Below are 27,278 nucleotides of genomic sequence, written 5' to 3'. Positions count from 1 at the left end.
GATTGGGTCCAAAATCCAATGATTGAGGATGGATAAAAACAGACAGCACAGATGCATGTTTAGAGAGAGTACCTAATGTTTAATTCCAGTATTACTCTTTCTGACATGAATGGGAAGATTATTGATAAGTATGAGAAAAATGTGTATGCTTCTGCAACTCTGATTTTCAGAATTCTGAATTGTCAGGCTCACAAGTTTAGTTTATTCTGACTAATTGTGATAACACGAGGACTGTTTTTGTCTGCAGTTTCTTCTTGTGAGGAAAATTTTGCTTTAAATAATTTAGTTTCTTCAGTTGTGCAAGTCACTACTCATTGTTTACAGAGTGTTTATGACTCAGTTGATACATCTTCCAGGGCTATGGCCACTGGTAATGTTTTGTGGAGGTTTGCCTGGCTGCTTTCTCAGAATCTCCAAGATGATAAAAATGAGATTTTAAATTCTGCTTTGGATAGAGATTTAGTTGTTGGTTCCTCTGCTGCAGAGGTGATTAAAAGGTGGGATAAAAGGGGCAAGTTGATACAAGGAATCTCTTAAGATTTTTCAGCCCTCCTTTTCCAATTTTTCTCAACAAAATGCGGGTAAATAGACTTCTAAGAAATGGCAAGGGGGGTTCCAAAAAGAATTTAGGGCCCCCCCAAAACCAAGGACAGTTCAACAAGTCAGAATGACTGTTCACAGGACTTTGCCCCCCCCCCTTCCTCCTACCCTGGTAGCCCCTTTTCCCTTCCAGAAAGTCTGAATCTCCAATTTTTTCTTTGGCAACAGTTTCAGAAAGTTCTGTAGATCATTCTTCAAAATTACAGATCACAGTGGGAGGAAATTTCAGCGAGTAATGCGTAATACACCAGACCAGCCTGTTTTATTTCCACCTGTCCTTCATCACATACTATTCCAGGCAGTGATAGAACCAGTTTCTCATTTCAAGGTGGGGAAATATTTTTATTCAAGGAAGTTTTAGTGCGAAAGTAAGAAAATACTTGGAGACCAATGTTGCATCTTTCTTTCCTAAACCTATTCGTGTTAGTGCCCAAGCTCAAAATGTTGTCACTTCACAATCAATTTCCTCTTCTTACTTATTAATTTTTCCTGGTAATACTAGATTTAAAAGATGCTTATAATCACACCTGTATCCATCCCAACTTCAGGTGTTTCTTAAGGTTTTGTGTGTCTGGATCACATTATCAGTTCTCTGTCTTACCTTTGTTCACAAAGTGTTTAGCTCAAGTTATATCTCATTGTAGGCTTCAGGGTATCCACATTTTTCCATATTTAGATGACTTACTTATTTTTGCAGAGCCTTTTTTCAAAGTGTCAGGACTCTGTCACTTGAGTGAGAGATCTCTTATATAAGCTGCAATTCCAAGGGAACATTCAAGAGTCTTTTTTTGACTCCTTCACATAGGATTGTGTTACTGTGGTGTCTGCTAGACATCTGAGTTTGAAGGACTTTTCTTCCACAGGGAAAAAATAGATCCATATCTAGATCAATTTCTAAGGTTTTCCACTCAGACTTCAGTCATTGTGGGTCTCATGGCATCTATGATTCTTATGATAGCCTTGGCAAGATTCCACATGAGAAAGATACAGTTGCAGTTGTAGATAAAGTCTCTTTGGTCCCAGCACCAACATCCTTTGTCTTTTCAAATCCCAGTGATTGAGTTTGTCAGAAGAGAAATCACTTGGCGGAGACAGCAAATATACATAAATCCAGGTTTCCCCTTCTCCCTCCCTATTGAATGCAGTCAGTCACCGCAGACACTTCAGACCTTGCTTGTGGGACAGTTTAAGGAGGGATATAACTGCAGGGTCTGTGGGACACCAAGAACAGATGCAAGCAGATAAATATAAAAGAGATGCTTTCTCTGATCAAGGCACTCAACTTCCACAGATGTTCATCGTGTTTCACTGTTGCAGTCATTTCAGTTGGGTTATCCTGCTGGCAGGCTACCCGCAGTCGGCCTGAGTTCCAAAGTCTAGGTTTGGCGTCGGTTGCTGTCGCCTCTTCCCTGACGTCAGTGCGCCAGGGTTATAAAAGATGCGGCTGACACCATTTTCTTCAGTCTTTCTTGCTGCGCGGTGCCCGAAGCAAAAGCAGTTCGCAAGTGCCGGTTGGCCGACTCCTGAAGTTTTCATATTCAAATTTCAGATCCGAAGTCTTCATTAAAGCTACATACCCCGTTGGGGAAACTTTTTTCTTGCTCCAGACCGATGTCAGAAAAAGTTAATAACTGTATTTCTTGTGGGAAGCAAATACCTCATAAGGATTTTCATTCTTACTGTATTCCTTGCCTAGGCCATGACCATAACATTGCTAGTTGTTGGTTTTGTGCCACATTTAACCAACGCACTATTAAACGTCGGTAAGATTTTGCATTTCATTACTTTGGCAGAAGATTTAATTATATAATACCATCAGATCAGCCGACTACCGGAGTTTACAAAAAACGAAAAGAAAAAGAAAAGGACAGGCATCCCAGATCCAAAACAAATGACAAGGCTTCTTCTAGGCCTGTTGCCAGTTCTCCGGTTCTCAGTGAGGCGCTTTCGCAGCCCCTGACGCCCGCTACCTCAGAGCCACAGGCCGCTTCCGACTCCCACGTGGAGCCAACTGGGCCTCTGGAAACTCAAGGTATTGGACACTCGGAACTCATTCCCTCAGATGGGTCCGGAGCCGCTGAGCAGGCATCAGCTTCTGAGGGTGTTTTCAGGCCTACACAGTTATATGTACAACCTACTTCAGCTATAAAGGCAAAGACTAAAGCAGCTCTAAAGACAAAGAAACAAGTGCAGCATTAACCTGGACAGGCCTCCATGCCTAAAAAAACAGATGCTTAAAATGGCCAAAGACTTTATTACTTTGATCAGGGGTTTCCATCCCCCCCCCCTGAAAAGAGGCCTAGGCAAGAGTTAGAATATGTTTCCATTTCCTCTGATTCCTCCTCTGAACAAGATTACTCTATTCCTCCCTATGAGGATTCTGATGCTGAAGAATCTATTCCTTCAGTTTCTCCTCCTGAGGGTTATTCTTTTAGGGAAACACTGCTTACTATGAGGGAGCATTTTCACTGGGAGAGCCAAGACTACTCTGAATCCAAGAAAAGGCTCAGAGATTTCCTTTTATTGCCCCAGCACAGGCTATTCCGCCTGTTTTAGACATTGTAGATGATGTATTTTCAGAGTCCAGTTTTTCTCCAGACTCTTTACCACCAGCTCCGGTTAAGCCAGACAGATACTACAGGGTTCCTGAGTCACATAAATGTCTCTATAAGAACCCTGCAGCAGACCCTGAAACCATCTCTCAGGGTCCTAAAGGGGTCAAGGCTTCTACTGCAAAAAACCCTATCCCCTCTGATAGGGATTCTAGACCCCTAGACAGATGGGGCAAAAAGATTTATATCTCTGCTACCTTGGTTGTACGAGCCTTAAATTGCCAATTTCATATGCTTAAGTATCAGCAATATCTTATGTCTTTGCTTAAACAGAAAATGCCAGCAAGTACAGAATGTGCAGGCAGTAAAAAAATGCAGGATTTATTGCATGCAGCTGAACAAGTTGGAAAGCATACTTTGCAATGTGGTTTTGATTCTGTTGAGGCCTCCTGCAGGGCCACTGTTACAGGTTCTGTCATTAGGAGGCATGCTTGGTTAAAAGAACAGAATTTGCCGGATCATGTTAAAGCAAAACTATTAGATGCTCCTTTACAGTATGATACTTTGGTGCTAAAGCAAAAGAGGTGTTGAAGAAAATGGAGGACAAAGCTAAATCTATGCAAACAGTCAAGGATTTCTTGCAGGTACAGCCTCCCAGATTTAGCAGGAACTGGCCTACAAAAAATTGGTCCTTTCCAGTGTCAGATAGACCACAAAGGGGCAGATACAGATGCCTCAGAGGCAGATCACAGCCCGAAGGCTCATACAGGCCTAAACAATGGGGTGCTTCTACCTCCAAAAGCGGAGAGGAAAAATCACAGCCATACAAAAAACAGTCTTAGTGACTTCCCACTTCCAGCACCAAGCACTTATCTTTTGGTAGCCCCTTTGGGAGGAAAACTAGCATTTTTTTCACAAAATTGGCACATGATCACCCAGGACAAATGGGTTCTAAATATAGTTACACAAGGCTACAGGTTCCACTTTCACACCCTGCCAAGGCAAAACGGTATGCCAGATCTGCCACACAATCAATGGGCAGAGGCACAAAAACAAGTTTCATCCCTCATGGACATGAGGGCCATTCAACAAGTACCAAAACAAGAGCAGGGTCAAGGATTCTATTCAAGACTGTTCTTGGTACTCAGAAAAGACAAAGCCTGGACCTATCTATTCTAAACACATATCTGGATATTCCAAAATTCAAGATGTTGACTCTACAGCAGCTTCTGCCAATGTTGGGCAAGAAGGCTTGGCTTGTGACTTTAGATCTAAAAGAGGCATACCTGCATGTCCCAATCAGACAAATGTGCAGAAGATACCTCAGATTCAAAGCTGGCTCAGTGCACTACCAATTCTCTGCACTGCCCTTTGGCTTATCTACTGCGCCCAGGGTCTTCACAAAGTGCCTGGCACCAGTAATTGCATTTTGCAGACAAAGAGGAATACAAATATATCCTTACTTGGACGACTGCCTTATTCAAGTGGAAAACAAGGACATTCTACTACAGCATCTGTCATTTGTAAAAAGATTGCTGACAAGTCTAGGGTACACTGTAAACGAAAATAAATCAAAACCCGTACCCTCTCAAGAGATAATATTCCTATGTGCAAGCTTAAATACAACTGCCCAGATGGCTTATCTCATACCAGACAAGCACAGACAACTGACTGTTTCAAAATGTTGGCAACAAAGACCCAGTTATCTGCAAGAAAAATTCTGCAGGCCTTGGGTTTCATGGCATCCTGCATTCTGCTAATTCCATATGCAAGACTGCATATGAGGAAACTTCAGTGGTATCTAAAACGTGTTTGGACTCAAGATTGCCACAGCCTGGAAGCAGTAATTACCCTCTTTCCCTGCCTGCAACAGGAGTTTTGATGGTGGGCAAAGCCTGTCACCGCAACACAGGACAGCCATTCACCTTACCCACAGCCAGGCAGACTTTGACAACAGATGTATCAGATTACGCCTGGGGGCCCCATATGTCAGGAAAATGTATTCAGGGCACATGGTCCGCAAGTCAAAGGCATCTACATATCAATCAAAAAGAGATGCTAGCTGTTCAGAATACCCTAACAGCCTTCAAGGATCAACTTCACCCAGGACAACTACTAATAAGGCAGACAATACTACAGTCATGTGGTACATAAACAAGCAGGGAGGCACACATTCCTACCCCCTCTGCAGGCTAGCTATGAACTTGTGGCACACAGCATTGACTTACCAAGTACATCTGCAAGCACAATTCCTGCCAGAAAGGAAAAATACTCTGTCAGATGAACTAAGCAGAAACCTCATGGATCCCCACAAGTGGAAATTGGATCCACAAGTCTTCAGCATGATAACAAGGACCTGGGGATGTCCGGACATAGACCTATTTGCCTCCCTCACAACTACCAACTACAAAGATTCTGCACAAGGACTTATCACAAGCAAGCATGGAAAGTGGATGCTCTCTCTTTCAGTTGGAAAAATCTAACAGTATATGCCTTTCCCCTCTGCCTCTCCTCCCCAAAGTACTCCTCAAGGTTAGACAAGAGAAACCAAAAATGATACTGATTGCCCCAGACTGGCCCCACCAGCACTGGTACCCAATCCTAAAGAGCTTGTCTCACTGCCCAGGCTGGACATTACCTTAAATGCCTCACTTATTGACCCAACAAGACAGTCAGATACTGCACAGCCAACCCAAAACCTTAAACCTGGCGGCATGGCAGATAATATAGCCTCTCAAGACACACCTCTCTCTAAAGCAGTGATGGATGTTATTTTAGAGGCCAGGAGGCCTAGCACCAGAAAATCTTATGTAGACAAATGGAAGAGATTCTGTGCTTGGAACCAAGCACAAGGTATTGACACGATTGTTCCAAATATTCCTCAGATTTTACAATACTTAACTGAGATGCTGGATACAGGCCTTTCTTTTTCATCAATTAAAATTCATGCTTCTGCCATTTCAGCTCATTACAATACAGAACCACCTATTTTGTCACACCCCTTACTAAGGCAGTATCTCAGAGGGGCCAAAAACATAAGACCTCCAAGGAGAGCACCAGTACCTGCATGGGACCTCAACTATGTCTTGGAAAAACTCACACTACCTCCGTTTGAGCCAGCCTCTTCAGCTGACATAAAGTTCTTATCCTGGAAAACAACTCTGCTCCTAGCAATAACCTCCGCTAGAAGAGACTCAGAGTTACAGGCACTCATGGCTGTGGAACATTTTATCATTTTCCATCCAGACAGGGTTTCGCTGAGGACAAACCCTACATTTATGCCTAAGGTAGTGTCCAGTGTGGCCCTTAACCAAACAATTAATTTGCCTACTTTTTATCCAAATCCACAGAATAAGGGTGATAGAATTCTGCATTCCTTGGACATTCACAGACAGCTACGCTTCTACTTGGACAGAACCAAAGCTTTCAGAAAGACTGATCAATTCCTAATGGCATATGCTGCAGCATCACAAGGAAAGCCTATCTCTAAACAGACTATTTCAAAGTGGATAGGCCATTTGTCAAAGGAAAAAACTTCAAAGACCAATACACGTAAGGTTCAGTTAAGGCATATTTATTACTTGCTACAAGGAGACAAAAACATGCAAATACAAGGATTTGTCTAACTACTAACAGGAAGTATTCTTATTCTTATACTGTTCTACAAGACATGGCCTTCTATGGCTGACGTAATCAAACACAACTTTCAGTATTGTTCTACAGCAGATGTTACTCAGATTTTCTGCTGACACGACTAGATTTGTGAGAAACTTTTGAGAAAAACAACTTGGCCTTGGTGGGCTCTACTTCGTTTACAAGCTTCTATTGTACAGTGTTACATTTCAAGGTACTCTTCTAATTCAGATACAAGCAAATGCTGATTGCAGTTCCTATTTTCAAACAGGCTTTGTCCTAATTATCTATGGCTTCTACAGCTGTGTATTTTCTCACAGCACAAAACGGAACTTCTTGTCTAAGCTTCACACAAGTAGTATTGTTCTATTCATTATTTTAATGACATAAGCAGGAATCATCTGCTTCTCAGTTAATTTCCAAGGCACAAGCAAGATTTTAGCTAATAACACAAGGTCAGAAAAGCATCTGCAGTTTGTACAGATTTATGCAGTATGAAATAGAATAAATGTGTTAACCCTTTTCAAGCTCTAAATGCACTAAGCATATTACTAATACACACATTAATACATATTTTCCTGATGTTTCCCCCTTTTAATACTTTTATTCTACTTTCAAAATAAGCATAAACAGTTTGTTTTCTTCTCCTAACCTCCTCCACTTAGGATTTGCAGTTGAGAGTCATTCAGTTTAAACTTATGAAAGCATTTTCAATCTTTTAATAGTTCTTCAAACTCAGTACTTTGATATAAGGTTTCAGAAACTGACATGTCTATAAGGTCTTTAATCAGTCTTTTCATGCAGGGGATGCAACAATAAACACATACTCCCAGTAGGAGCATTCCTATACAAATGGCAGTCAGGATGTTCATTAGGATGGTACCCCCCCCCCCAAACCATTTCTGGTAAAAGTACATCAGTGGGTTTGGGCCTGGTTTTGTCATGGCTGACACTTGCTGAATTACCTCAAGATGATTGTCTATCTCGTGTTTATGGTCAGGAATATACGAACAGCATTCTTCTTGGATTAAAGCGCAAGTGCCACCTCTCGCTGCTAGGGTGAAGTCGAGAGTCATGTGGTTCTGAAGCACTACAGTTCTCATAGCATTCAGTTCATCAGTCACCAGTTTGAGAGCGGAAAAAGTTGCATTACTCATTACTTCGAGAAGTTTCGACAGTTTTCTCAGCTCCCAAATCGATTTCACTGCCCCATATGCCGGTAATATGCCTTCCCATGATATAACGCTATCACTCAAGTCCATATGTGTCAGTCCTTTGCCTATGGAATGATGGTCTTTCCAACGCGCATCAATTTGTCCCACTGGATTTACAGGTTTCTTGTCGACCTCTCGGACATTTCGAATTTTTCCTCGAGGCAAAACTGCAGTGTGTCGTATGACCGGAACCAGGTAACCCAAAAAACAACTGCCGGACCAATTCTCAGGTAACCATTTGTATGCCTTTTTGCCACACACAAAGTAACAATCCTCTACTTTAGTAGTAACTTTGCTATGAATATACACTCGCCCTGCATGAAACATTTTTCTATCAATTATAGACAGTTGTTTATAAAGAACAGAATTATGTTTTACTTCGTGTTTTGTGCATCAATCCAAGAAATGAATCATAGTTTGTATTACAATAAAGATCTACATTGTTACCTTTAGTGTAACATCTATAAGGAACAGTCACATTGCAATTGCTCCAACCCACCTGAACAGTATCATTTTTATAAAAACACACAGTTCCCTTTTGTGGAACAGACAAGTGCAATGCTATTTTATCTTGGTATGTAATGGTTGAGGTATCATAAATCAAGTTCTCCCAGGTCTCATTGACCCCTAGGGGGACTGTAGTCATTAATAACCCCCCCCCCCCGTATGCTGTCGGCAAAGCTGTAAAAATCCAGCAATTCGAAACATTGAAAGTCTCAGCATACACATATTTAATTGCCTGGTAAGTGTTAAAGTTTGGATGCCAGTTGATAGTAACACTTCACGTTTATTCACTTCAGTCTGTGTGTCTGGGAAAAGGAAAGGCCACAACAAAAAGATTATTGTCACTAGTACAGTTAACAGGATGATCATGCAATACTTCAGAGGAAAGGTTGTTCTGCATTCCTGTTTCTTCTGGACTCTATCATTTTTACTCTTGGCATGTGACAAGATTTTTGTCCAGTTCAAAGTTCTTAACTAATTTACAGTGCGTCAGGTGGATCCAGGAGGCGCACTCCGCTATCTTGACTGCAGTGGGTGTCGACAGAAGCACTTGATATGGACCTTCCCACTTTGGTGATGCCCAATTCTTTCTCTTTACTGTCTTAACCCAAACTCCAGGGGACACTGCCACTTCTGATGGTCTGGTTCGTTCTTTATCTGAAACAGAATTTGACTGCAACAAATGTTTAGAATTTAACAAATTTCGCATGTACTCGGCTAGTGTACTGTCGGCTTCCTGGTCTGCAGGCATGAGAGATTTCCACTGAGGTATATAATAAGCCCTTTCAAATAATTTTTCAAAAGGAGTCAATCCTTTTGCATTCGGAACAGTTCTCATGCTCAACAGTGCCAGGGGCAGACAGTACACCCAATTTCTCTGCGTTTCTACTATTAACTTCCTTAGCTTATTCTTTAAAATCCCATTATGCCTCTCTACTAGCCCTGCAGATTGAGGGTGATATGCACAATAATTTTTTAGAGAAATACCAATATGTCTACTTAACTGTTGTATGGTCTGATTTACGAAATGTGTGCTGTTGTCACTGTAGATCCTTTCCGGAATGCCAAATCTAGGGATGATTTCTTTAACAAGGTCTTTGGCCACAGTTGCTGCATTTGGATTTTTAGTCGGAAAGGCTTCCACCCATCTGGAAAACATATCTACAATGACAAGACAATACTTCTTATTTTCACATTTATTCAACTCTATGGAATCCAAACAGATAGTATGAAATGGATATGGTGGTGTAGATAAACTCCCTTGTTTGGGCGTTAACGCCCCTTGTGCATGATGTTTATTACAAATGTGGCATAACAAACAAAATTTTTTAGAGTAGATTATAAATCCGTACGTCGTGAACACTTGGTTCACCAGCTGTACCATCCCCCCTGTTGAGACATGGCACTGCCCATGGCTCAACAAAGCTGCATATCTAAACAAATTAGACGGCAATATCGGTTTCCCTTCTTTAGAGATGTACAGCCCCTTTTCGGGAATTGCGCCTCGTTTTTACCCATCTTTGTTTTTCAACTTGCGTAGTAAGTGTCTGCATTGTCTGTAACATTTCTAAGTCTAAAATCTCAGAGGGTTGTAATTCCTCATTCAAAAGAAATACTTCTGAAGCTGCCTGCTTTGCAGCTGTATCAGCTCTCGCATTACCTTTTGAAATCCTGCCCTGTTGCTTGGTATGAGATGCGCATTTACAAATAGCTACTTTCTGAGGTAACTGAATAGATTCTAAAAGATCTAAAATAAACTGTGCATGATTGATTGGTTTGCCAGTAGATGTTATCACTCTTTGATTTTTCCACTGTTGCGCAAAAACGTGTACAGTAGAAAAAGCATACTGGCTGTCAGTAAAAATGTTCACACATTTACCCTTTGCTAAGGTACATGCCCGTGTCAAGGCAATCAATTCTGCTGCCTGTGCAGATAAATTGTGTGGTAAAAATTTCGCTTCTATAATATCAGTATCAGAAACTACTGCATATCCTACTAGGTTCTGTCCTGCAGGACCCCTTTTGCATGAGCCATCCACGTAGTATGTCACCTCGGCATCATCCAAGGGAACATCCATAAGGTCTTTTCTAGGCAGTATCTTTTGCTCAATCACCTGCAGGCAGCTATGTGGTGTGCCATCTGCAGGGGTTGGAAGCAAGGTAGAAGGGTTCAGAGTCGTACATCGTTCAATTGTCGTATGACGTTGGCTCAACAATATAGTCATACAGGAAAGATGCCTAGCAGGGGAAAGATATGCTACCTTCTCTTGCAGTAAAATAATCGCGACTGCATGAGGCACTCTCAATGTGAGAGGGTGGAACAAAACTACTGAGGCCGGAGCCTGTACTGCCATTGCAGCTGCAACTACTGCTTATACACAGTGGGGTAAAGACTGTGCCACTGGGTCCAGTTGTGATGAATAATAAGCAATGGGTCGTTGCTTGTCCCCATGCTACTGTGTTAACACTGATGTCATATAACCTTACTTACAATCTACAGTTTGGAAAAAACGTTTATGATAGTTTGGTAATCCCCAAACTAATGAGGACGCTATTAACTGTTTCAGTTTGCAGAAAGCAGATTCTGCTTCTGGTGTCCATTGTAACAAATCCTGTGCTGCCATAGGCTTTTTATAAATCAGATTAGTCAACAGTGCAGATTCCAAGGCATAGTTTGGAATCCAACTCCGACAAAAATTAGTTGTACCCAGGAAGAACATAATTTCCTTCTTGGTAGTGGGTTTTGGTGCTTGCAAAATCGCTACTTTTCTGTCCTCATCTAATGTCCTACCCTCCTTGGATATTACATATCCTAGGTATTTAACTTGTTTTTTCCAAAGCTGCAGTTTTTTTCTCTTTACTTTATGTCCTTCGGTGGCTAAAAATTGTGATAGCGCTATGGTATCTTCTTTACAATCTTGCTGGGTGGGGGACGCCAGCAGGATATCATCAACATAAAGCAAAATTTGGCTACCTCTTGGTGGGGTAAATCCTGCCAAGTTGCTTGCCATTTCTTGTGAGAATATAGTTTGACTTTCACAATACCCCTGTGGTAGTCGCGTATATGTATACCTTTTCCCCTGAAATGTGAATATAAACCAGTACTGGCTGTCAGGGTGCATCAGTATCGAGAAGAATGCATTGCTGATATCAACCACAGAAAAATATTTCTGTTGAGGTTTTAAATCATTCAACAGGGTGTGTGGGTCTGGCACCGTAGGTGCCCTTGCTATTACTGTGTCATTTACAGCTTGTAAATCTTGGACCATACGCCACTCTCCATTCGCTTTCTTAACAGGAAATAAGGGTGTGTTACATGGTGAATCAGGAGATTCCACCAGCACCCCTTCCTTAAGTAAAGCTGCTATAATAGGTTTGATTCCTACCTCTGCATCTTTTCTTAAGGGATACTGTCTTTTTCGTGGTCTAAATGCTGACTTTGGCATTCTAGTAACTGGTCCCGCTGTACGAATAAGTCCTACATCTGACTTTCCTGTTGACCAAAGAATTTCTGGTATATTCTGTAAGGCATTCTCTTCCTCCTTCAATAGGAGTGCTAATCAGCTGTCCTTGCTAGACTGCAAGTGTACAGCTGGGTGGGTCTGAGTTATCCAATTCAACTTCTGCATTTGTATTCCCTGTTCTGACAGTTCTAACTCTGTCTGTTTTTCCCATCTTGTGACTTTTTCTCCTAAGTCTACCCATTTCACATTCTTGTCCTTAGTTAAGCTAACATGTGGTAATCAATTAGATTTATAGAGTGCAAAGAACTCCTGGGGCAATGAACAGCTGGCTACACTGTTCCCTTCTGTATCCCAGTACAGATTACGTAATATCAATCTGTTTGCACAATTTCCAAACAATTCTTGCTCATATTCCTTATCAGGTCCTGGTGTGTTACAATAATACAGAGTACAGTGCAACAAATGCTGTTTATCAATGTCAAGGGAGCAGACCTCTCAACCGTCCCGAATTACTCGGTTTTTACCGAGTTTTGAGGTCCCAATAATGGGGTGCCATGATTCCCGAGTGGCACCCCATTATTTACGATTTGTTTCAATCTATTTTTTTGTTTTTCGCGCTTTTGGAGCTGACGTCATCACGTGCGCGATGACGTCAGCTCCGTCAGCATGTCGCGTGTCTGTTTGAGTACTGGACTGCCGTTCGGGCTGAATACAAAATATTTAAGCTGCCCGTCTACTTTTTAAGCTTACTAAATGAATGCTGCACTAGATAATATGCCATTCGGGCAGGATTTCTGCAGAGCTGAAAGCCAAACGAAACAGAAGGTACTGGTGTGTGTGTGTGTATTAACTATGTGAGAAATGGAGCAGAATGTTAATAAAGTTCTCTGCAAGCCTGACTTAATTGCTATTACTGTGACATTCCTGCATGATGCATCTTATTGGAGAACAATCTTGTCATTTGAAAATGCATGCTGCAGGTCCTGCATCATTAAAAATGAAATGTGACTTCTAGATCCTTGTTTTATGTGTATTCTGACTGATCTTATTTAATCCTCCAGTAAGTACAGAGACATTTTCTTGTACAGTCCTGTAAGTACCAGTTCTCTGAGTTTTCACTTCTCCGTTTCTATGCTTGGATGCTACACTGGGCATCTAATGCCATAGGAATGTTCTAGTCGTGTAACTGTTTGCCGAGCAATGTTGTCGTGTTGTGTTAAATTAATTACATGTGCCACCCTAGCGTCATAAGAGTCCCCCAATAGTATAAGGCAATTTGATTTAAACATACAGCGTTCCTTGTTTGAATTCTGTGGTTATGACTGGCGACGTTTCCTGAAAGCGAGCTTGATTAATGTGTATTGGGGCTGCCAGTGATGCTGAATGTTTTTTCAGATCTGTTTCATTTGTTTAGTTTTTGTATATTCTATCGAATAGTGATTGTGGTAGCTTATTTACTTATGTGAATGACCAAGTATCTGTTGTCAAAGCCAGCTTTTGTGGGGAAAAATACGACTTTTGGTCGGAGCGCAACAAGCGGAGAAAGACTAGCAGGAAGGGCAGCACTCCCCAGGTACCTTTTTTTGGTTCATAGATCATGCCAAAGAGATGGCCGTTATCGGGTAAACATGATGTTTGGCCAATACTAGGTGACTTATTATACTAGCATCTGTTGCTTTATGAAACTTGATTAGGCATGCTATGCAAAGCATGTTGTAATAGCAATTAGCATGTTTCTAAACTAATTTGTGCAACCATGCCTCGTTGATCGTTAACTTTAATGAATGTGAGTTAGCGCTTTACTGTCCCCCAATCATCTAGTTATACTATTTTTAACTATTTATTTTAAAAGGGATTGGGGACTACTGCTGCCCACTATCTCAGCTGCCTTTGCTTATATATATTTTGTGTGTAGAAGTAGACTGTTATCATGGAAATGTTCTGAATAGGGCAGTTTTGTCATTACTGGTGCATGCATTTTGCTTCATTGCCTACTGGAAAAAATGTTCAAACAAATTTAAAAAACATTTGTGCGTGGAAGTAGACTTTTTATGATGGAAATGTTCTGAATAGGGCAGTTTTGTCATTATTGGTTCATGCGTTTTGTTTCATTGCCTACTGGAAAAATGTTTAAACAAATTTAAAATGCTCTTAAGTTAAACAAGTGTGCTGCATTGTACAAGGAATATAATTTAATAAAGTCAGGAAGGTGTAGCAAAGAGCACATGTATGTTTCTTGTTTTGTGTGCAAGGCCTATGATTTGAAAACAGCCCAAAGGTAATCTTTATCCACCACTGGCCAGATGCATTTTCTTTAGATGTGGTGTTGGTTTCAATGCTGTCAATGAATGTGAGTTTCAAGGTCAGAGAAGTGTTAATGCCAAGTCTATTTTTACTGTGAGACAGTAATGCTTTGTTTAGCAGATATTGTCTATTAGTGTTAGTGCATTGTGCTATAAAATGTAAAAATAAAACCCAAATAATCACTATAGAAGTAAAGCAGTATGCAAACTTTAGTGTGTATGGTAAATGGGGTGAAATAGCCAGGTAATGGGACACTGGAATGGCTGCAGTGGGACTCTGGTGCTGTATTTTGGGCCTTTTCTTAAGTTTGCATTTGAAATTCGGTATCCCACAATCCCACGGGAGTGGGTGGGGTTGTGTAATTATGTATGCAAATTTTACGTTAATTAGCGTGCAGATTTGTACCTATTTTTCATGGGCCTTGTCCAGATTTTTGATATTTCTAGGTTGAGAGGTATGCAAGGGAGGGGAACTTGCTGATGGCTACATTCATCAATTCTTCGGTCACTGCCCCTGGACCAGTCGTAACCAAGTCCTGGCTCTACCAATAAAACATTTTACCCTCCGTTTGCATTGCAAAGGTATCAATTTGTCGTTGTGCTTCCATACCCTGCATAGTCAGAACTACTGCTATACCAAATAGCTGCATAAGGTTTCTGCCCAAGAGGTTTACTGGGCATTTTGCAGAAACAACAATTTTGCTTTTCTGGGTCAATCCTGAAACAGGATCAGTTATTGCAATATTATGGGAGATGGGCTCCCGATACAGCTGTCCATTAGCTGCTTTCACTAATATGTAATCAGGTGACTCTGAGTTCTCTGGCAGTTTGGAGGGATGTATCAGGGTCCGTGTTGCCCCTGAGTCACACAAGAATCTGACTTCCCTCCCTTCTACCAGGAGTGTAACTTCTGGTTTCGTGTCTGCTAAATAGAGCTCTAAGCTCAATAAAGCCAAATCCAATATTTCATTTTCTTCACTATCCGTGACTTCCTGCACTTCCTCTATTTCTTCTGTCACATTCTCTACTCCCTCTATCACATTCTCATTTGTCCTTTCTCTGCTATCCCCTTCTAGTGATTCCTGACTATCATATAGTCAGTCCTCACCCTCCTTATCTTTCGTGGTTGCTTTCTTGTTTTTCTTGCAATCCCTTGCCAAGTGTCCCTTCTTACCGCATTTAAAACATTCACCCCTTTTCTTTCGCCCTTCAAAGTCCTCTGATTGCTGATCAGATTGTTTGTTTCCCTGAGCATTTCTCTTGCCCTTTTTCCCAGACTGTACTACATAAACTTCTGCTCCATCTTCTACAGAAAATACTTGGGCTTTCTTTTTCTTTTTGCTATTAAAATGCCTTTCGGCATGCCTAGCGTATTCAAGTAATGACTGTAATCTGCTTGTACGATGATCTACCATGTGCTTTGTAATAAAGCTGCATATGGGTGCAATACTACCTTTCAAAAATGCATTCTTTAACTGCTGCTCATATGGGGAATCATGTGTCTGATCTTCAGGAACTTGCATTCCACAATGGTTATTAAAACATTCTAATAGTCTGGCATAATATCTGTCAGTAGCTTCACCTTCCTGTTGGATGCATTGATTAATGCAAGTCCAGTCTGCCCTAGGCTTCCATTTCTCAGAGATTTGGTCTGTAAGTCCTTTCACTCTGTTGTCTAATTCTGCGCTACTATGTGGGAGGGGCCTGAGTGTAGCATCACAGGGATTCAAGTCGCCACTAATCATGTGCCAATCTGGTCCTACAATTTGTCTGACTACTTTTTCTACCTCTTCTCCGTTTAAATTATAACTTAGCCTCATTCCTTGCAAATCTTCTAAGAATTTTCTAAAATTAACTTTTGGATGGGGAATTCCCTCAGTGGCTTTTCGGATGTCTTCCAGAGTCCAGGGTCTATACACTAGAATAGTTGGGTCCTGACCTTCTTGCCCTGCCTGAGGATTAGGTACTTATATAAGTGGGCATATTTCTTCTTCACTCATAAATCATGAATTTCTACCCATTTGATATAACTCAATGTCTCCTTTTGAGTTTCCTGCCCGTGTTTGAGACCTGGTCTCGACGGGATCTCTAATAAACGGTTTTGCTTTTGTAGTGTCTCTACTTACAGTGACAGCAGCATATCGCAGGGGTGGACTAACTTGTCCACTTGCCTCATATTCTGGTAAGGGAGGCGGTGGGGCTGATGCTATTACTAAATTATTGTCCTCCTTATCTAAAAACATTGCTTTTGAATGATTATTCTTTTGTTCCCTTCAGTTAACTTCCCCAATCCACCTGTGTGCCTGAGGAATTCCTAATTGACGTTGCTTTTTTACCCGACCTTTAGAATCAGTTTTAAGCTGCCTGACAAGTTTGACAAGCAAGGATTTTTCTAATTTACCAACAAATTCATACTTATTTAACCCATTTTGAGTAGTATTTAATATTATCAGCACACTGTGACTGCATGTATTTCGCGTCTTCGGTTAACGGCGGATTTTGGGATCTTTTTGTACAATTATTACCCATTTTGTTCTACCCTTTTAATCGTTACGTAACTCCTTATTTTTAACGTGGTACCACGGATTTTGTTATAGTCTCTTCAGAATGACTGCCTACCTGCTCTGTTTCCCTGATCTATGACAAGACAGTAATCTTTTTGTCCCTGACTTGTATAAACAAAGTCTTAACAAAACAAATACAAATCTAGTCCCTGATCTAAAACAGAAAAAAGTAGATTCACCTTACCTGAGCCTTTGTGATTGATCACCTGGTTCGAGTAAACCCGTCCTTCAGTCGCAGATCAGAAAGTGGCTGGCCTCTTTTGTACGACAATTCAGTCAGAGGGCTTTTCAACTAAGAAGAACCGATGTGGTTTCTTCCCCGTACGGTTTCAAGCCACCTGGCCTGTCTGATCTGAGGCGAAGTGAGGGTTTCCGGTCCGAAGGACCAATCTGTCAAAGGAAAAGACTTCAAAGACCAATACACGTAAGGTTCAGTTAAGGCATATTTATTACTTGCCACAAGGAGACAAAAACATGCAAATACAAGGATTTGTCTAACTACTAACAGGAAGTATTCTTATTCTTATTCTTTTCTACAAGACATGGCCTTCTATGGCTGACATAATCAAACACAACTTTCAGTATTGTTCTACAGCAGATGTTACTCAGATTTTCTGCTGACATGACTAAATTTATGAGAAACTTTTGAGAAAAACAACCTGGCCTTGGTAGGCTCTACTTCGTTTACAAGCTTCTATTGTACAGTGTTACATTTCAAGGTACTCTTCTAATTCAGATACAAGCAAATGCTGATTGCAGTTCATATTTTCAAACAGGCTTTGTCCTAATTATCTATGGTTTCTACAGCTGTGTATTTTCTCACAGCACAAAACGGAACTTCTTGTCCAAGCTTCACACAAGTAGTATTGTTCTATTCATTATTTTCCTGACATAAGCAGGAATCATCTGCTTCTCAGTAAATTTCCAAGGCACAAGCAAGATTTTAGCTAACAACATTAGGCCACACTCAACCAGAGCAGCAGCCACTTCAGCAGCCTTTCTCAGAGGAGTACCAACCAAAGACATCTTAGAGGCTGCAACTTGGAGTTCAATGCATACCTTTACAAAGCACTATCACTTACCTCTCTACTCTAAATCCAGGGCAGGCTTTGCCACTGCAGTTCTGCAGGGCCTTATAGCCTCTCCTAATCCTGTTTAGCTCCAGCCTCCCAACCTTAGCTTTGGGATTCAACCCAATTGTAATGACTGCAACAGTGAAACACAATGAACATAGTACAGTTGTGTACCTACCATAAATGTAGATGTTTGAGTGTATTCACTGTTGCAGTCCAGGTTACCCTTCCTCCATGCCCCCTTTTCTTTGCTGGGATTTATCTGTACTTCTCTATCGTATACAACCTATGTGGTGTATTTGCTTGTAGATGAAGGAAAAGTTGTTTTATGTGCATGCATGCTTATTGGCATAATTTAGCCTACCAAGTTTCAGGCACCTGACATCTGGGACAAGAAAAACTGAAGAAAATGGTGTTGGCTGCATCTTTTATACCTCTGGCGCACTGACGTCAGGGAAGAGGCGACAGCAACCGACACCGGACCTAGACTTTGGAACTCAGGCCGACTGCGGGTAGCCTGCCAGCAGGATAACCCAATTGTAATGACTGTAACAGTGAATACACTCGAACATCTACATTTATGGTTGGTACACAACTGTACTTTTCTTCTCTGTGTGTTTAAGTTAGAAGACTTTCTGGTGTACTTGTGTGTGTGTATTTCTTCTTTTTTCTCTTAGTTTTTTTAAAATGTCACAAAAACAGGAAGGGAACGTCTTGGTTTCAAAAAGTGTGAGCAGTGTGGAAAGAAGATGCCCCTCAGTGATTCACACACTTTGTGTGTGTGTGTGTGTGTGTTGGTTGGGGCCTCTTCACCACCAAGAGGCATGCTCCATATGCCATGGTTTCAACCAGGGGGCTCTTATGGAGTGCAAAAATAAGCTTATTTTGAAGGGACTGATGAAAACTCCCTTCTGTGAGACTGTATCACCAGAGTCTGCTACCAAATCTGGCAAGTCTGTGAAATCTCAAAAACATACTTCTTTGGAGACAAAGTCCTCCTCGGAGCTGAAGCAAAAAGCTCCTAGACTGTCTGCTGCAACAGAACCCATGGATCAGACAGTCATCACTGGATCCAAGACTTCATTGGAGCAGTTGGAACCCTTGCTCCAACATCTTTGCCACCCACAGAATTCAGATATCATAGCCATTCACCTTCATTGGAACCTATAACTTCTCGGCTGCCATCACCCTTTTGACAAAGTCAAGATCTCCTACCCTTTCTAGTCTGTCCATCAGGAGTTTGACCAACAAAGATGTGGATAGGGTAGTGCAGAGACTGCTAAAGATACCAACCCTGGCCAAGCTGTTATTGGATCTGAAACCAAAGGAACTGGATCAGACACAGTCCTCCCCTTTGGCACCTGGTCCTCCTCCGATCCCTCCCTTGGTTTTGGAGCCAGAAAATTCTTATGTCCAACTTGTCTGTATCAGATCCAGGACCCGTATGTTCCTCGGATCTGATGTCTGCCCTGAGAGTTTCCACACAGTTGGAGCAGGAAACTTCTAGGAGCTGACACTCTCTGGTCAGGTCTGCGGAGATGGTTCAAATCTCTCTGGGTCCGACACTGCCTCTGGGAGCTTTGGCATGGGTGAGTTCAGCTCCTACTTCTGCTTTGGCACTTCTGTCTCCTGCACCAGAGATTCCTTCAGCCCCGAGAACCCTTTTGTCAGATCCGGGGTGTTCTTTGGAGCAGGGATAGACTGCCTTTGAAGTCATGAGGAGGGTTTTGACTCCATCTCACTCTAAGACACAGTCTTTCTCAGATCTTCCTCCCAGTTCTGTGCAAGTGTCTTTGTCTTCTCACATACCCTCTCCACAGGACTGCAGAGGCCCCAGACCTCAGGATGTCCAACAGGGGACACCCCCTCTTCTGAAACCTCCCTATATTATCCCACTGAGGAGGTCCCTTGGAAGAAGACCTACAAGAGGAAGCATCTCGACTCCCCAGAGGAGTCTGTCTCATCTGATACTGACCTCGATGAGGCAGGAGGGTCCCCATGGTCACCTCCTGAAGAGGTCTCCTTTGGAGACATCCTGGAAATTTTAAAGCAGGTAGGTGACTGGCAGTCCACGTCCTCTTCAGCTGAGGAGTCGGTATACCTGAAGGGCTTTCAGGTCTCGCCATTCAACCTCTTGAATTAATCGCTCGGAAAGCTTGGGAGACCCCAGGATGCCATGGTTGTGCCATCGACCACTAAAAAGGAACCATCTGAGACCAGTTTCTCTATCCATCCTCTGAATAAGGATTCCAGGACCATTGATAGGTATGGAAAGTGCGTCTTGTCATCAGCGACCTTTGCCTTATGGTCTCTGAAGTACCTTACCCACTTTACTAGATTGCATAGGGACCGGTTGCAGGAACTTTCAGACTCCCTCCAAGGAGCTGTAGCTGATGCGGCAACAGATAAAGTCAACTCTCAGTTCACCACCCTCAATTCATTCTTAAACTCATATTTTATACAGCAGATGGAACGAGTAGGTCAGTGAGTCCTGGCATCAGTCTCAGGAGGCAGGCCTGGATGTGCCTTTGCGATTCCACAGAGCCCTTCAAGTTTTCCTTCATCAATGCTGTCTTTTAACGTCTCTTCTCTTTTTGGGCCTAAAGTAAAAGAGATGCTTACCAGGTGTGAACAGGAGGGCAAGACCTTGTCTGCCATTGGAGTGTATTTTTCCACACCTACCAGACCTTTCCCAAAGGTCAGAGAGGTAGTAGGAAGATGTGATTCACAAAATCACAAAGGTCTTTTCAGGACACATAGGGTGAAAGTTCCCCCCTAGAGGCAGGGGGGGGGGAGTAATAATGGAAGATGCCCACCCTTGCAGCAGGGGAGGCCCATAGAACCAGGGCTCCAGAGAATCTTTCTTTGGTGGACCCTTTCAGCGCTGATGAATGAGTGCCCGATTGCTTGCCACTGGAGGCATTTGGGGTGCAATTCTCTGCACCACAAAACCTGGCAAAAGATAAATGACAAATGGGTGCCGGACATAATATCCAGGGGATATGACATTCCCTTCTGCTTCCCCAGTCCCATAAACAAGTCAGTTCCAGACGTTCCATAGGTTCATAGGTTGGTACTAGGCTATCAGCCCTAGGGCCTGTACAAGCCTAGTCATAACAATTCCCTGGCTATTTCTTCCCACACTATTTACTTCCCTGGACCCCTGTCTAGCAGGGCGACTGACGTGATCCCTGGGGTGAATTTCCTTTCTCCCATCCAATCGTCAAGGTTCCTTTTGAAAAGGGCCAAAGAGGCACTCTGCTTGACATGTATGGGCAGTGTATTCCAGAGTCTGGGGAGTCTCTGGGTCAGGAACCTATCCCTTCAGCATGTTTTGTTTATTGTGAAGACAAGATTTAGATCCCTGGAGTGTGTGGCTCTGAGGGATTGGGATTTCTTCAAGTGTAGCATGTCCAACAGCTCTGGGTTTGACATGGCCTTGTATGTTAAGCAGAGATCGCCTCTGAGTAGACGATATATGACACAGTATAGCTGGAGTTTTTTAAGGCGATCAGCGTAGGGCATCTGCTTTAGGCCTGTGATTCTTCTAGTGAGGTATTTCTGCGGCCTTTCCACACCTACCAGACCCTTTCCCAAAAGTCAGAAAGGTAGTAGGAAGATGTGATTCACAAAATCACAAAGGTCTTTTCAGGACACACAGGGTGAAATTCCCCCTAGAGGTAGTCCACCCGGTCAGAAGGAACAAACAATATTAGAAATTCAAACGTTGCGAAAAAAGAGTCATCCAAGAAGTCCCCACAGACCAGAGAGGATCTGGAACTTAATCAAGATTCTTTTTAGTTCCAAAAAAAAAACATGGGACTTGAAACCCATCTTGGATCTCAGCAATCTGAACAAATCTGTCAAAAAGACCAAGTTCCGGATGATGACACTGCAAGCAATACTTCCATTCCTGGAAAAAGACAATTGGATGTGCTGTATAGACCTTCAGGATGCGTACTACCGCATATGAATGGAAAGGCGATCCAGAAGGCACTTGCGCTTTTGACTAGGAGTCAGCCATTTCCATTTTTGAGCTATGCCCTTTGGTCTCACTACAGCCCCTAGAGTGTTCACCAAATGTGTGGCAGTAGTGGTGGGTCACCTGAGATGCCAAGGATTCCAGGTGTTTCCATGTCTGGACAACTGGCTCATAACCGTCCTGACTAGGCATCTTCTGCTACAAGTCAGAGACTACACTCTACAACTATGTTCCTCTCTAGGTAATTACAAAAAATCTGCTCTAGAGCCATGTCAGAGCTTGATCTTCATAGGCGCAGAGATAAACACAACTACAATGATAGCAAAACTTCTACAAGGCAGAGTACACGATCTGCACCATTATGCAAGTCTCTTAATCAGCAAGAAATGAGCATCTGCAAAACTAGTTCTCCAAGTACTGGGAAAAATGACTGCCTCAATTGTACTATTCCCCTAGCTCATCTCCATATGAAAATACTGCAGTGGTTACTTTCGACACAATGGTCAATTCTGGAACTGCCTATGTCACACAAAATCATGGTAACCAATTCCTGCAAAAAGGAACTCCAGTGGTGGATTTACTCTCCGTTAGTATCTCAAGACCGTCACTTCATTCCTCCTCAACCCCAAGCCACAGTGACCATGGATGCTTCCCAGATAGGGTGGGGGGGGGGCATTATCTAGGGAAGACTGTTCAGGGCATCTGGCAACAACACGAGGCTCATTTGCACATAAACATCCTAGAGATGAGGGTGGTGCTTTTGGTGTTGCAGGTGTTGCAAGCATTTCAAGCATTTTAAGACTCCCTCCCTCTGGGAACGATAGCAATCCAGTCGGACAACATGCTTGTGCTCTGGTACATAAATAAATGGGGGGGGGCAGATCTTAATCCCTTTGTTGTGAAGCCTTGAGGGTCTGGCAATGGGCAACAGCTTCCACCTGCTTTCTGATAGCAGCTCACATCCTGGAGAAATCCAACATAATTGCAGACAAATTGAGCAGAGCCATTTTATGGCCGCACAAGTGGTCCTGCAGTCAGAAAGTTACAAAAGAGATCTTCCGAAAATGGGGCCAGCCTTGCTGTGATCTCTTTGCATTGCCCACCAGTGCCAAATGCAGCAAGTACTTTGCCCTGATCCCTCCTGTAGGGGAGTCACTGGGATGCACTTGTTCATGATTGGCTGTTGGGCTTCTTTATGCTTTTCCACCAATCCCTCTAATTCCCAAATTTTTGCAGAAAGGAAGTTTGTTGCAGATGACAATAATCCTAATTGTCCCTTATTGGCCTCACCAAATCTGGTTCCCCTTTCTTCAGCCTCATGTATTGGATGAACCATGGATTATGGACCCTGCTCTGGACCTTCTGACTCACCCGTCAGTAATAGTTCATCTCAATTTGAACAATATCAAACTAACAGCTTGGCTACTCCAATTTCCCTGATCACCAGGTTTCCTCTCCTTTCGTCTCCAGTTAAATCTATTTTGTTATCTTCCCATAAATCATCTGCATGAAAATTGTGCAAAGGTAAATGGATGAGGTTTGTGACATGGGTCAGCAATAATCAGATCATTTTACTGCTCCCATACATTCTATTCTAGAATTTTTAGCAAAACTTTTCAATGAAGGTGCTGCTGCAGCCCCTATTAAAGTTCAGTTGGCAGCAATTTCAAATTTGCATATTGGAGAAAATGGGTATAGTATCATGTCAAACAGACTTTGTAAGTCATTCCTGAAAGGAACTACAATAAGACCGCCATACAAAAAATTGTCATTGCCTTGGGATCTGACTTTTGTCTTGTCCAACATTATCGCTCCTCTCTTTGACCCGTCTGCTACCTGTAAATTGAAGTATCTCTCCTGGAAAACCCTCCTCTTAGTGGTTATTACTTCAGCAAGGAGAGTTTCAGAATTACTTTGTCTGCCAAGCCATCATACTAGTATTTCATAAGGACAGAGTTTCTTTATGCACTTACCCCTCATTTCTACCCAAGGTTGTGTCGGAAAGTAACCTCAATCAATCTGTCGAACTGACAGGTTTCTTCCCAAACTTCCAAAATAAAGGGGAATATTCACTGCATCATCTGGACTTTCGTAGACAAATGTTTGTACTTGTACAGAACTTTAGAAATCAGAAAGTCAGAGCAGCTCTTTATTTCTTATTCTGATATTAGAAAAGGCCAGTCAGTGTCCAACATTACTTTATCCATATGGCTTTCACTAGGTATATCCTTCATTTACAGTTCTAAGAACAAAACTCTTTCTAACCCAGTTAAAGCTCATTCCAGCAGGTCTGTAACTACTTCTGCAGCCTTTCAAGCGAGGTTACCTTTGGATAACATCTCTGCTGCAGCGACATGGGCAAAACCTCATTCCTTTATTAGTCATTACAAAGTGGATTTGGCCTCTAGGAGTAAGAGCATCTTTTGGTTCTATGGTTCTGAGGACTATAAACCCATGAGCCACCCAAGAGTCAGGTTGCTTGGGACATGGTCCCTTCAGTGAGAATAAAGCTGAGATTGACAACATCACATAGAGAAGTTATGTACTTACCATAACATTCCATGTGTGTTGTCCATCTCACCTTTTATTCTCACAACCCACCCTCCATACCCCCTGCCTACACTCCTGGAAGACCGAGTAGTACTAATTGGATATTACAGGGCTCTATAGCCTCAGAAATAATCCTTTGTTTATTATATATATATATATATATATATATATATATATATAATAACAACAGTTACCCCCATATGAGTTCTCTAGGGCAAACAAGATCCAGGGACATTAAGGAGTTGCATTCTGGGTAAGGAAACATGCTCACTAGCTTTGCTGAAAGCCTCCAGTTTTAGAAATGGCCGAGATGGATCCAATGGATTGGATCCAACCCATCAGTGAGAATAAAGGTCGAGATGAGCAACACACATGGAGTGATTTTTGCTTCATTTAAGCCAGATAATCTAGCTGACCTGAGGTTCTTAACATGGAAAACAGTTTTACTAATTGCTCTGACCTCTGCAAGAAAGGCAGGATACAGTGCATATAGCCTGAAGCATACTGCAGCAGTGAGTAATTTGAACATCTACCATTTGGCATGTGCAATTTACACAACTATACTTTTTTATGGACCATCAGATGAGTGGTCTTGGTAGGTAAGAAGAATACAGAATGGGAAAATTAAAGGAGAAAGGCGTAATAATTTAATATCAGGAAAATGTGATCATAATGAAAACTTTGCATACTGATATGCAATGGGTAATGGATTTCTTGGCATTATCATCAGCTTTAAGTCACTTTTTAAATATGGATACTTTTGGGGTGAATGTCCCACAAGAACATATTTAATCAGTTCCTCTGACTGATGAAAAGGGCAAAATAATAGCTTTAATAGAAACAAATTGTATAGTGATATTACTGGTATGATAAATAAAACATAACATTTGTTTCTGCTTTTATTGTGTGTATGTTGAGTTTGAATAGAGGCATGTATTAAAGTTCACTATTCTTGTATGTAAGTAAAGTACATATTTTTTCTTTTAGGGTTTTATGTGGGATGTGGCTGAAGAACTTAAAGCCTTGTTAGTATTTGCTGAACACAGGTACTATGGAGAATCTTTACCCTTTGGAGACCACTCTTTTAGTGTAAGTAGATTCTTTATTATTTTCTTTTAATGGTACTGAACATGCAGTCATTTTGAAATTTATGACTTGAAAATGTAATTCCATTATAGCTTGAATATATGTAGTCATAGGCAAAGGAGTCAAAGATTGAAACCGATATTTGTGTTAGAAAACCTTTTCTCTTGTTTTGATGTGAGGTCTGGCAATTTCTGGTGCTTCTCTTTTTGCCATGTTTGAGGTCTGGATTTGCAGCCCTGGCTCTGTGCTTTAACAGTCAGTGGTGTGTAAACATGATCTTGCAGCTTCTTCATAAATTAGATTTTTGTTCACATTGTGTAGAGGCATCTTGATGCAGGGCTTGAAAAGTAAGTGAAAGAAATGAAATGTCCAGGATTTACCTAATATAAACCATCAAATGTGAAAAGAAAAGTGAAAGGAATGATGAAATGCCCAGGGTTTACCTAGGAGAAACCATCAAATGTGAAAAGAAAAGTGAAAGGAATGATGAAATGCCCAGGGTTTACCTAGGAGAAACCATCACATGTGGAAAGAAAAGTGACAGGAATGATGAAATGCCCAGGGTTTACCTAGGAGAAACCATCAAATGTGGAAAGAAAAGTGAAAAGAATGATGAAATGCCCAGGGTTTACCTAGGAGAAACCATCAAATGTGAAAAGAAAAGTGAAAGGAATGATGAAATGCCCAGGGTTTACCTAGGAGAAACCATCAAATGTGAAAAGAAAAGTGAAAGGAATGATGAAATGCCCAGGGTTTACCTAGGAGAAACCATCAAATGTGAAAAGAAAAGTGAAAGGAATGATGAAATGCCCAGGGTTTACCTAGGAGAAACCATCAAATGTGAAAAGAAAAGTGAAAGGAATGATGAAATGCCCAGGGTTTTCCTAGGAGAAACCATCAAATGTGAAAAGAAAAGTGAAAGGAATGATGAAATGCCCAGGGTTTACCTAGGAGAAACCATCAAATGTGAAAAGAAAAGTGAAAGGAATGATGAAATGCCCAGGGTTTACCCAGGAGAAACCATCAAATGTGAAAAGAAAAGTGAAAGGGATGATGAAATGTCCAGGGTTTACCTAGGAGAAACCATCAAATGTGAAAAGAAAAGTGAAAGGAATGATGAAATGCCCAGGGTTTACCTAGGAGAAACCATCAAATGTGAAAAGAAAAGTGAAAGGGATGATGAAATGCCCAGGGTTTACCTAGGAGAAACCATCAAATGTGAAAAGAAAAGTGAAAGGAATGATGAAATGCCCAGGGTTTACCTAGGAGAAACCATCAAATGTGAAAAGAAAAGTGAAAGGAATGATGAAATGCCCAGGGTTTACCTAGGAGAAACCATCAAATGTGGAAAGAAAAGTTGACATCAAGTATCCTGCTTGCAGTGTAAATTTGATTTTCTTAATCAGCATCTCTGTTGTACCATTTTAATGAGCTCTACCTTTGGTGGTAAGTAAAATGTATAAAGTTCATTGTAAGATACGGTATTAAAAACAGTTTCTAAAACTTTATGTTGAAATCCAGCCCCCCCCCCACCCCACACACACACAGATGTCTAGGCAAGCAACCTTGTCAGCTCCCTAACTGTGTTTGAGGTATACGATAGTAGATTTCCTGGACTACTATGTAACACTTTGTTTCTTTATATGCCTGCCCCATTAGACCATTACCACAACACTTTGGAGGCACGTAAGCATTCATGTTCTTTTTACCTAGAACAAATACCATCCTTCCTCTCATTTGACATGTTGTAACA

The 27,278-nt window shown here is 41.7% G+C and overlaps 1 protein-coding gene across 1 annotated transcript in view; it reads left to right on the top strand.

Annotated features, from left to right (window-relative positions):
* Nucleotides 1-27,278, top strand: part of LOC122801697 (prolylcarboxypeptidase) — a 755,483-nt gene that overhangs the window by 288,047 nt on the left and 440,158 nt on the right. The window contains exon 3 of the mRNA XM_044071210.1: nucleotides 25,427-25,528. Within this exon, the coding sequence (XP_043927145.1) occupies nucleotides 25,427-25,528 (102 nt within the window). The remainder of the gene's footprint in view (nucleotides 1-25,426; nucleotides 25,529-27,278) is intronic.

The sequence above is a fragment of the Protopterus annectens genome, chromosome 5.part0 (genome assembly GCF_019279795.1).
Source record: "Protopterus annectens isolate FY-2018-M chromosome 5.part0, PAN1.0, whole genome shotgun sequence".
Taxonomy (NCBI): domain Eukaryota; kingdom Metazoa; phylum Chordata; order Ceratodontiformes; family Protopteridae; genus Protopterus; species Protopterus annectens.
This window is presented reverse-complemented; position numbering and strand designations above follow the sequence as displayed.